The sequence below is a fragment of the Cervus elaphus genome, chromosome 1, assembly GCF_910594005.1.
Source record: "Cervus elaphus chromosome 1, mCerEla1.1, whole genome shotgun sequence".
Taxonomy (NCBI): Eukaryota; Metazoa; Chordata; class Mammalia; order Artiodactyla; family Cervidae; genus Cervus; species Cervus elaphus.
The window spans coordinates 65,207,654-65,219,681 of NC_057815.1; the positions used below are offsets into that span (position 1 = coordinate 65,207,654).

The 12,028-nt window shown below is 35.9% G+C and overlaps 1 protein-coding gene across 3 annotated transcripts in view; it reads left to right on the plus strand.

The window, feature by feature from the left end:
* The window catches only part of NUP98 (nucleoporin 98 and 96 precursor), a 90,763-nt gene that overhangs the window by 24,719 nt on the left and 54,016 nt on the right, over nt 1-12,028 (plus strand). For all 3 annotated transcript variants that reach the window (XM_043905809.1, XM_043905811.1, XM_043905810.1), the window contains exon 11: nt 5,878-5,970. In XM_043905809.1, the coding sequence (XP_043761744.1) occupies nt 5,878-5,970 (93 nt within the window). The remainder of the gene's footprint in view (nt 1-5,877; nt 5,971-12,028) is intronic.

Here is a 12,028-nt window from a genome sequence, read left to right on the forward strand (position 1 = left end):
AATTGAGCTGCAGGAGTTGCTTGTATATTTTTGAGATTAATCCTTTGTCTGTTTCTTCATTTGCTATTATTTTCTCCCAATCTGAGGGCTGTCTTTTCACCTTACTTATAGTTTCCTTTGTAGTGCAAAAGCTTTTAAGTTTCATTAGGTCCCATTTGTTTAGTTTTGCTTTTATTTCCAGTATTCTGGGAGGTGGGTCATAGAGGATCCTGCTGTGATTTATGTCGGAGAGTGTTTTGCCTATGTTCTCCTCTAGGAGTTTTATAGTTTCTGGTTTTACATTTAGATCTTTAATCCATTTTGAGTTTATTTTTGTGTATGGTGTTAGAAAGTGTTTTAGTTTCATTCTTTTACAAGTGGTTGACCAGTTTTCCCAGCACCACTTGTTAAAGAGGTTGTCTTTTTTCCATTGTATATCCTTGCCTCCTTTGTCAAAGATAAGGTGTCCATAGGTTCCTGGATTTATCTCTGGGCTTTCTATTCTGTTCCATTGATCTATATTTCTGTCTTTGTGCCAGTACCATACTGTCTTGATGACTGTGGCTTTGTAGTAGAGTCTGAAGTCAGGCAGGTTGATTCCTCCAGTTCCATTCTTCTTTCTCAAGATTACTTTGGCTATTCAAGGTTTTTTGTATTTCCATACGAATTGTGAAATTATTTGTTCTAGTTCTGTGAAAAATACCATTGGTAGCTTGATAGGGATTGCATTGAATCTATAGATTGCTTTGGGTAGAATAGCCATTTTGACAATATTGATTCTTCCAATCCATGAACACGGTATATTTCTCCATCTGTTTGTGTCCTCTTTGATTTCTTTCATCAGTGTTTTATAGTTTTCTATGTATAGGTCTTTTGTTTCTTTAGGTAGATATACTCCTAAGTATTTTATTCTTTTTGTTGCAATGGTGAATGGTATTGTTTCCTTAATTTCTCTTTCTGTTTTCTCATTGTTAGTGTATAGGAATGCAAGGGATTTCTGTGTGTTAATTTTATATCCTGCAACTTTACTATATTCATTGATTAGCTCTAGTAATTTTATGGTAGAGTCTTTAGGGTTTTCTATGTAGAGGATCATGTCATCTGCAAACAGCGAGAGTTTCACTTCTTCTTTTCCTATCTGGATTCCTTTTACTTCTTTTTCTGCTCTGATTGCTGTGGCCAAAACTTCCAACACTATGTTGAATAGTAGTGGTGAGAGTGGGCACCCTTGTCTTGTTCCTGATTTCAGGGGAAATGCTTTCAATTTTTCACCATTGAGGGTGATGCTTGCTGTGGGTTTGTCATATATAGCTTTTATTATGTTGAGGTATGTTCCTTCTATTCCTGCTTTCTGGAGAGTTTTAATCATAAATGAGTGTTGAATTTTGTCAAAGGCTTTCTCTGCATCTATTGAGATAATCATATGGTTTTTATCTTTCAATTTGTTAATGTGGTGTATTACATTGATTGATTTGCGGATATTAAAGAATCCTTGCATTCCTGGGATAAAGCCCACTTGGTCATGGTGTATGATTTTTTTAATATGTTGTTGGATTCTGTTTGCTAGAATTTTGTTAAGGATTTTTGCATCTATGTTCATCAGTGATATTGGCCTGTAGTTTGCTTTTGTGGCATCTTGAAAACTCATCTTTATTTGATGTGCCTCACTAACTTATGTGCTAAATTGTCCTTTTTTTTTTTTTTTTTTAAATCCTTAGTGCTGACCTAGTGCCTGGCATAGAGTAGGTGCTCACTAAGAGTTTATTAATGAATAAGCCCTGAGAGGAAAGACTCCCAAGGAATACAGATTGCTGAGTGACAGGTTTTGTTTTACTCTTGGGTGAACTTAATCATTCCATTACCACCCTGGAGGGATCCAGATCTAAGTTAGACTTTCTTTGATGTTTCTCTTGTCTTGGAAAGCTGTCAATTTGATGTTGTGGGCAGATACATTCTTCTGATTTGGAAATAAGTCATATAACAAACCTGGAAATGGAATAAGGTTGCACAAAGATTTGTAGCATTGTTACTTCATTGTTAGTTGCATGTTACCCAGTATGGGATTGTATTTCATTATGGTAATGATAAATCCAGAGTTGAAAAGGTTGGAATACTTGCTACAATTGATGTTGCCACACCCTTAAGTCATTCTTTAGAGTCATCTGTTCCTTTTCTTAGTGATTATTCCTAACAAGGACTAGTTTAAGATTGAGTATATGACAGTGTCAGTTTCTGAATGAAAGGAATAGAATACAATTGTTTTAGGAGAGAAATTACAGGCAGGATGTCAGCACTGGTGAGCAACAGTTTAGACAGGTTGAAGATCTTTTGAGTATTGATCTTTAATCTTTTTAAAAAATTGATACATAATTGACATTACATTGGGAGGCCTTACATTTCAGATGTTCAATGTAATGGTCAAATATTTGTATATATTGTGAAATGTTTATCATCATCAATAGAAATTTTTTTTCTTGTGATGAAAATTCTAAGATCTCCTGCTCACTTCAGTTCAGTTCAGTCACTCAGTCGTGTCCGACTCTTTGCAACCCCATGGGCTGCAGCACGTCAGGCCTCCCTGTCCATCACCAACTCCCAGAGTTTACTCAGACTCATGTCCATCGAGTCAGTGATGCCCTCCAACCATCTCATCCTCTGTCATCCCCTTCTCCCGCCTTCAGTCTTTCCCAGCATCAGGGTCTTTTCCAGTGAGTCAGTTCTTTGCATCAGATGGCCAAAGTATTGGAGTTTCAGCTTCAGCATCAGTCCTTCCAGTGAATATTCAGGACCGATTTCCTTTAGGGTGGACTGGTTGGATCTCCTTGCAGTCCAAGGGACTCTCAAGAGTCTTCTCCAATACCACAGTTCAAAAGCATCAATTCTTCGGCGCTCAGCTTTCTTCATAGTCCAACTGTCACATCCATACATGACTACTGGAAAAACCATGTATACCTACTCTGTTAGCAACTTTCAGATACGCAGTGCAGTATTTTTAACTATAGTCAGCATGCTATGTCTTAAAATCCCAGGAATTATTTTATAGCTCTAAATTTGCCCCTTTTGATTCTCTTTCACCCATTTTGCCTATCACCCACCCTCTGCCTCTGGAAACCACTGATCTGTTCTCTGTATTGGTGAGCTTATTTTTCCTGGTGGTGATTTTGTTTTTTAACATTCCACAAATAAGTGAGAACACTTGTCTTTGTCTTGTGTCACTTATTTGTATTTTATTTTCTTTGCCTTGCTTAATTCACATAGCATTATGCCCATAAGGTCTCTCCATGTTACACAGATGCAAAGTTTTCTTTGTATTTTGTGGCTAAACAATATTTTGTTACACATATATACCATGTTTTCTTTACCCATTCATCCCTTGATATGCACTTAGATTGCTTCCATATCTTGGCTATAGTAAATAATGCTGCTGCAAATATTGAGGTACATATTTCTTTTCAAATTAGTGTTTTCATTTTCTTTGGGTATGTGCCTGGGAGTGGAATTGCTGAATTGTATGGTAGTTCTATTTTTAATTTTTTGAGGACCTTCCGTACTATACTGTTTTCCATCATGGCTGCACCATACATTCCCACCAACATTGTAAGAAGGGTCCACCTTTCCTCCACATTCTCACCAGCACTTATTATTTGTTGTCTTTTTAGGTAGTAGTCGTTTTGACAACAGTGAGGTGATGTCATTGGCTTTGATATGCATTTCACTGGTGATTAGCTATGTTAAGCATCTTCTCATGTACCTGTTGGTCATCTGTATGTAGTATTTAGAAAGACGTCTGTTCCTGTCCTCATTGCATTTTTTTAATTGGATTGTTTTTTGCCATTAAGTTGTGTGAATTCTTTATGTAGTTTGAATTTTAGCCACGTATCATATATATGATGTGCAAATATTTTCTCCTGTTCAGTAGATTGCCTTTACATTTTGTTGTGGTTTCCTTTTCTGTGCAGAAGCTTTTTAGTTATAGTCCCACTTACTTATTTTTCTTTTGTTGCCTTTGCTTTTAGTGTCAGATCCAAAAATCATGACCAAGACAGATACAGAGGAACTTACCCACTATGCTTCCTTCTAGGAATTTTATGATTTCAGATCTTGTGTTCAGGTCTTTAATCCATTTTGTTTATGGTGTAAGATAATGGTCCACTTTTATTCTTTTATGTGTGATTGTCCAGTTTCCCCAATGCCATTAATTGAAGAGACTGTCCTTTCTTTATTGTATATTCTTGGCTCTTCTGTTGTAAATTAACTGATTGTTGATTGATTGTTCTTAGTTTTAACTTAAAGTTGTTTTGAAATAACTGAGTTGATAAGCTTTTGTCAGTGAGAATCTGGAAATGTGTGGTATAAACAGTGTAAGTTGGGACTTATTTCCCTCCTGTGGGTTTGAGGTAGTTCACGAGTATCTTGTTTTCTGCTGTGGGACTGGAAGATCTTTTTTGGTAAAATTTTAACTCAGAAAAACAAAGAACATCTCCAGTATATATTCTGGTTTTTTAGTTTTGTTTTTCTTTAAAGAAAATTGATTGTGCTTGAGCAGGCAGTACTCCATTTTGTGGCATAGCTATTAAGACAATTGAAAAGATTTAATGAATGCATGAATTAAATATATTAGAAGTATGTCAGATTACTAGCTTGGATTTTTAAATGTCTTTAGTAATATGTTTTTAACTGTTTAAACTTTTTTTCTTAGCATTTTTAATTTAGATGTAAATTCAAAACTGGCATGACAACAGTATATTCTTAGTTGGTGACACTGATACATATTCCAAAACACTTTATTCTAATATGTTTTGAACTTGTTCACCTCCATGATACCTTTATAAAAGACTTCAAATGTTTCGCAAACAGAATTTGCTGGCCAGTGATTAGTTTTTCCCTCTTAGCAAAAGAAATTAATGGTATGTTTGTTAGCTGTTTTGTTGATGTTTAGCTCCAAAAGAAGCACAGAAAGTGTGGACATATGTGAACAAAAGAGAAATAATAGCAGTAGTAGAGTGATATGATGTACGTGCCTTTGTGGGGAGACCTGTGGATTTTAGAAGGGAATCACAGGATTTTCTGTAAACAATGGATCACAATGAAAGGATGGTTTTGCTCAACTCTCCATCACCTCTGACAATGAAATAATTCAACTCAAAGTTATTCACAGATAATATTCATTATCTTTTTTTTACCATTAGCTAGCTGAGTCCTTGTGTGCTCCTATAAGTTGATTGAATTTGACGCCATTAAAGCTTCTCAATGTGTGATTACAGCCACACATTACTATTCATACAAGGTCCATCTATTCAAAACAAAGCCTGATGTAGAGATTTTTATAGGCAGTCTTCACTTAGCAAGAATCTTTAGGTTCAGTGAAGTGTCTTGGTTGACTGTCTTATTTTTCAGTGAAAATTTGAGGGAATTATTTTTCTTCTATTAATTAAGCATGAAGCATAGAATGGAGGCTTTGAGAGGACTTTTCTTGTGGTCCAGGGATGCGGGTTTGGTCTGTGGTCAGGGAGCTAAGAATCCCACATGCCAAGCTGCACCTGAAACCTGAGGCAGCCAAATAAATTAACTAAGTTTAAAAAGAACAATGGAGGCTTTGAGTCTTACAAAGGGAATGTTCCGCAAGCTCAAGCACAATCACTTTGCTTTAATATTGGGTATTATCCTATACTGAATTAAGTCTAAAATGTAATTAAGTAAATAGGAAGACTGTGGGAGTCTATTTATGGTTATAAAAAAATTTTTTTAAGTTAAATTAGCCTGCCATTTAGGATTTCTAAATGTCAAAAAATGAAAGGATGCAAAACCTACGGTCAGACTGCTTTGTTTTAAATTCCCTTGTATAGGAAATTGAGAATTGTGTTAAAGTACAGTGTACTCACTCTTTTGTCCTTCTAGGATTCGGCACGAATACCAGTGGGAATAGTATTTTTGGAAGTAAACCAGGACCTGGCACTCTGGGAACGGGGCTTGGTGCAGGATTTGGAACAGGTAAGGAATTATACTGTGAGACTTAGCAAGTGATACAACTTGGCTTTCTAGCTGTTGGAACTTAAGACTTCAGTTTGATCATATGTATGAAAAGAAGAGGCCTATAGATTTTCATTTTCACAAACAGATTTATAAAACATGCCCATATGCTTTACCAGGCTTTAAAACACTGGCTCATTTACCTTAGAAGCTGTATATTCATTCATCTTCTACAAAATGTTCTCTGGTAGTCCTGGTCTCCCTGGGATTTTCAGTACTTAATGTGAGACCTGTCAGTATAATGACAAGTCCCTGAGACCCTGAACTGTTAGTTAAGTAAGCTTTATTACCCTAATAATGCAGCAGTAAGAGCACATGCTGAAGTAATTAACATATAGTTTGAGGTTTTGCAAAGTCTGTGCATGCTTTTCCATTCTTCTCACTTTGTTATAGAGCTAAAATGTCAAGCCTTTGTCTCCATTCCTGCCATTGATAATTATTTTTCAATGCCTTTGAAGACGTTGTTCCTTCTACCTGCCCAGCTGTTTTAAACAGTTGGAGAGGGTGATGGTCATAAAATGAGTAAGTGCTTACAGGGTAATTTAAGCATATAGTTTTGTCTACTTCCCCAATTCATCTGACCATAGGTGAGTCATTTAGTTCCAAACCATTTATTTCTGTGTTCTCTGCCCCTATTGTCCAGTTATCTGTAATCTCCTTTTAATAGAACCTCATTTTGTATCCCTGAACTGTTTCCCTTTGTTTTCTTTTTAAAATAAAAGATATAAGGTCTTAAAAAATCAGTAACAGAACATGAAAAGCCCACACTTTTCAATAGTGAAGTAACAGCTATTGGAAGTTAGGCATGTATATTGTCAGACTTCTTTATATACATTTTCCATATATGTATATACACACATGTATGTTTGTATGCTGTATGTGTTTTATAGAGAGAATTTTTGTGATATTCTTGAAAGGAAACCATGTCCTACACCAGTGTTTTTTAAACCAAAGGCTGAGATATATCAGGTAGTATAATATTAATGTACTTGATTGCAACCAGCATTCTTTAAAATGAACTAGAATTAAAAAATCATTGTATATTGCAAGGTTAAATATTGATTTAACTTTTAGTTTTATGTATGTGTGTGTTATGGGTCTCAGTGTATTTCATATTATGTGCTGTGGTCAAAAATGTTTCAAACTGAAAGCAGCTTCCTTATTCTGCTTTTTTTTTTTTCATTTCCCGTGACATTTTGGGCATATATTTTTTCTTTGGGTTGATATATGTATATCTAACCCATTTCTTTAAAAGTATCTATTAAGTGTTCCATTGTGTGCATATATATATACACACGCACATAACACATGAGTACTTACATATACCATAATTTAACTTTTCTCCTGCTGATGGTCATTTGAATTATTTGATTTTATTAGCAGTGTGGTGGTGAAGATCTGTGTTATGTAATTTTGTGAATGGTAGTGTTACTCTAGGATTGAGTTGGGAATTGTCAGAATATACACATATTTTTGAATTTTGGTCAGTCTTGCTAATTTTAATTTGCCTTCCACAAAGAATGCCAGTTTGCATTTTTGCCCATATTCTATAAAAATGCTCCCTTTTTCTTACTCTTTCCATATTGTTTGTTTTCTTCATCTGTGTGTGAATGGTAGTGAAAGGTGGTAGTTCTGATTTGCACTGCGCTGATTACCAGTGAGGGATACCTTTGTGTATGTTTCCTGGCTGTTTGCATCTTTCAGTTCTCTATATTTGATCTTCGTTTACTTTTGATAATGTTTTATATACTGTGGATATTAAATCTTTTTGGTTGTATGGAAAACTTTTTGAGCTTTTGAGCTTACTCAAATTCCACAACATATATTTTGCAAGAAATGAAAACTAAAAATCTGTGGTTTTTGTACAGTGTGTTCCTTAAACTTAAGCAGAATATAACTTCTGACATTAGTGTTCTTGTCTAATCCCAGAGGAAAGATTAAGCTTTGGTGTGGGCTTTTTCAAGGTAGTTTTTACTCTAGTTTATGAACTGTAAACCTAAGCTTGGATAATGTCTGTTACCAGATTTTTCCACTCTGTCTTTATCATTTAATTTTGTTTATGGTATCTTAATGTACCAGTTTTATTTTTATGTGGTCAGAAGTTGTCATTCTCTCCACTTTGGTTTCTGGGTCTTGCAGACTGTGATTTGCAGTACTTTATTCTGTTGTACAAGATTGTAAAGTGGTCTGTAAGTTTTTTCTTGTTGCTGTTGTTCAGTTAGTTAGTTCTGTTCCACAGTGATATAATATCTCAGTCTTTTTGTTTGTTTGAATATATTTGGTTTTCCTTGAACAGTTGAGCCTCGCAGACAGTGAATCTCATTTTCATTGCTGTTATGTAGTCCTAATTGATGCCTTGCCCATAGAAACTAAAAACCAAATAGAATCAATAAAGAACTTTACACCCCTAATCATAGCACCAATAGATGATATAGGGAAATGAGAATTGTGATCACTGAGTACACACTATTGAAATTCTTTGGTGGTTACATCTGCTAAGGCAGGCTTTTGTCTTTGAGAGGAATGTGTCTAGATACTATTAGGTATGCGTACCCTCATTAGTGAATTCTGCATTGCATGATATCACAATTAGAATAACATTGTAGCTTTGGACTATGTTTTAGGGAAAGTGAAAGTTACTCAGTTGTGTCTGACTCTTTGCAACCCCATGTACTATATATAGTCCATGTAATTCTCCAGGCCAGAATACTGGAGTGGGTAGCCTATCCCTTCTCCAGCGAATCTTCCCGACACAGGAATCGAACTGGGGTCTCCTGCATTACAGGCAGATTCTTTAACAACTGAGCTATCAGCTATCATATCAGCAGTTGGAAATGTTCTTTACCAACATTTCCTATGTTTGAAGGAAACATTAAGCCTTTGACTGTGTGGATCATGATAAATTGTGGAAAATTCTTAAAGAGATGGGAATACCAGACCACCTTACCTGCCTCCTGAGAAACCTGTATGCAGGTCAAGAAACAACAGTTAAAACTGGACATGGAACAACAGACTGGTTCCAAATTGGGAAAGGATTACGTCAAGGTTGTGTATTGTCACCCTGCTTATTTAACTTATATGCTGAGTACATCATGCAAAATGCTGGGCTGGATGAAGTGCAAGCTGGAATCAAGCTTACCGGGAGAAATATCAATAACCTCAGATATGCAGATGACACCACCCTTATGGCAGAAAGTGAAGAAGAACTAAAGAACCTCTTGATGAAAGAGAAAGAGGAGAGTGAAATAGTTGGTTTAAAACTCAACATTTAAAAAACTAATATTGTGGCATCCTATCCCATCACTTCATGGCTAATAGATGGGGAAACAATGAAAACAGTGAGAGACTTTATTTTGGGGGGCTCCAAAATCACTGCAGATGGTGATTGCAGCCATGAAATTAAAAGACAGTTGCTTCTTGGAAGAAAAGCTATGACCAACCTAGACAGCATATTAAAAAACAGAGACATTACTTTGTTGACAAAGGTCTGTCTAGTCAGAGCTATGGTTTTTCCAGTAGTCATGTATGGATGTGACAGTTGGACTATAAAGAAAGCTGAGCACCGAAGAATTGATGCTTTTGAACTGTGGTATTGGAGAAGACTCTTGAGAGTCCCTTGGACTGCAAGGAGATCTAACTAGTCCATCCTAAAGGAAATCAGTCCTGAATGTTCATTGGAAGGACTGATGCTGAAGCTGAAACTCCAATATTTTGGCCATCTGATGCGAAGGGCTGACTCCTTGGAAAAGACCCTGATGCTGGGAAAGTTTGAAGGCAGGAGGAGAAGGGGATGATAGAGGGTGAGATGGTTGGATGGCGTCACTGACTTGATGGACATGAGTTTGAGCAAACACCAGGAGTTGGTGATGGACAGGGAAGCCTGGCGTACTGCAGTCCATGGGGTTGCAAAGAGTTGGACACGACTGAGCAACTGAACTCAACTAGCTAAATGGGTATTCTTTTTTTTTTTTTTATTTTTTTTTTTTATTTTTTTTTTTTATTAAAATTTATTTGGCTGCACCGGCTCTTAGTTGCAGTATGTGGGATCTTCAGTTGTGGCATGCGGGTTCTAGTTCCCTGACCAGGGATCGAACCCGGGGGTCCTGCATTGGGAGCACAGAGTCTCAGCCACTAGACCACCAGGGAAGTCCCTAAATGGGTATTCTTATATAGCTTTTTGCTTTGAGTGATAAGAGATTCAGACTCATGCCTCAACAGAAGTACATTTTCATGTAACATAGGCCTTTGGGTACTTCATGACTAGTAGGCTGTAGAAACTTTAAATGTACAAATAGGTAAATTTTTTGTACACTTAGATTTAAGTGACCAGTCAGTATGAAATATTATAGTATTCTTTGACATGAATTTTTTTTTCTCCCAGTGTGCTCAGATTAAGGAACACTCATTAAATTATGGGTGGGTCAGTTTCTTGTTTCACAGGGATAGTAACTGTTTCTCAGGGATATCAGTAGTATGGCATTTTCTTGGTAATTAGTAATATTACTAAGGAGTTTTAGTTTTTAATATTTTCCGTGAAGTTTAAGGGGATGTGTGTGTGTGTTAGTCACTCAGTTGTGTCTGACTCTTTACGACCCATGGAGTGTAGCCTGCCAGGCTCCTCTATGCATAGAATTCTCCAGGCAAGAATTGTGGTGTGGGTTGCCATTACCTTCTCCAGGGGATCTTCCCGACCCAGGGATCAAACCCACTCTCCTGCTTTGTGGGATTTAGTAGTTTGTTAGACTAAGATATACAGAATAATCTACCCAAAGCTAATATGTTCTGACATTCTGATATATATATATAATTACATTCTGACATTCATTAGAAGGTCTCAAAGGAATATATTTTTACTTATTCTTTGAGCATACTTGGAGCTTTTAAGAACAGTGTTACCATGGTGCCCCCAGTATATCTTCCTTATGATTTCTACAACAAATCATGAATATGACACATTTCATAAATTGACATTATCACATCAGAGTATCCCTCAACTTGTGTAAGTCCTTTAATTATGCATTTTTATTATTTTGTAGGCTTTACTGAAATACAGTGATTTTTAGCCTGTTTCCTGATTCTTCCTTCAGGGCTAATGCAAATACACACCCATCCAGAACAGAAATTTTTATCCATTTTATATATTATATTCAGGTTTTGTCTAAGCTTTTATTTAGGGATAAGGAGATGTTTGTTATCTGGGGGAAAAAAAAGAATCTTGAAATTTTTGCTGTAAGCTATGTCCTTTGAAGGAATAATATATTTTTAGTTTTTCTTTGGATTTTCACCAGTTTCTAATGGGTTAAGTCTTATTCCCTGTTTCAAAACTGGGTTTTTAAAGATGAAATAATCCCATTGCTATATTGTTATCTTCTTAATGTTATTAATGAGGTTGAACAGTTAGGGAATGTCCCTCATTAATTTATATTGTACGCTTCTCTGAGTATAAACTGACTGTCCTTTTTTCTGGTTGCATCTCACAGCTGTTTGTATTCTATATTTTTTACATCCCAGGTATATATGTTTGAAGTGATTTTCCTGGTAAACCATATCTCTGTCAGGAATCATTGATATGTTGAAAGGAACTTCGGCTCTTCCAAATTGCTGATAACTATAACTTTTTTGAGAGTGGCAGGCTAGTGGAAAAGTACCTTTAATTTATGCCAATAGCTTATTTTTAAAAAACTGAATTCTTCCCATTTTATACTTTAAAAAAATCACTACCAACAACACAGTTCGTAAACATGGACTCATTAGGCTTTAATTGGTTCAGTTGAATGTTTTGATTTGCAGATGCTGAAATTTAAGGAGCAATGACAATTTTAAAGTTCTTTACAAGTCTGTTTTTACTATACAGTAGCAGTTAAGAGCCCTGGCTGATTGTCAGATGCATTGAAGTTTGAACTCTGGTTTTACCGCTTATACTACATTTGTGACTTTGAACTAATTTAGTAAACTTTCCATTTTCTCTTCTGTAAAATGGGGATAATAGTTCCTACTTCAGATTTGTAAAGGTTAAATG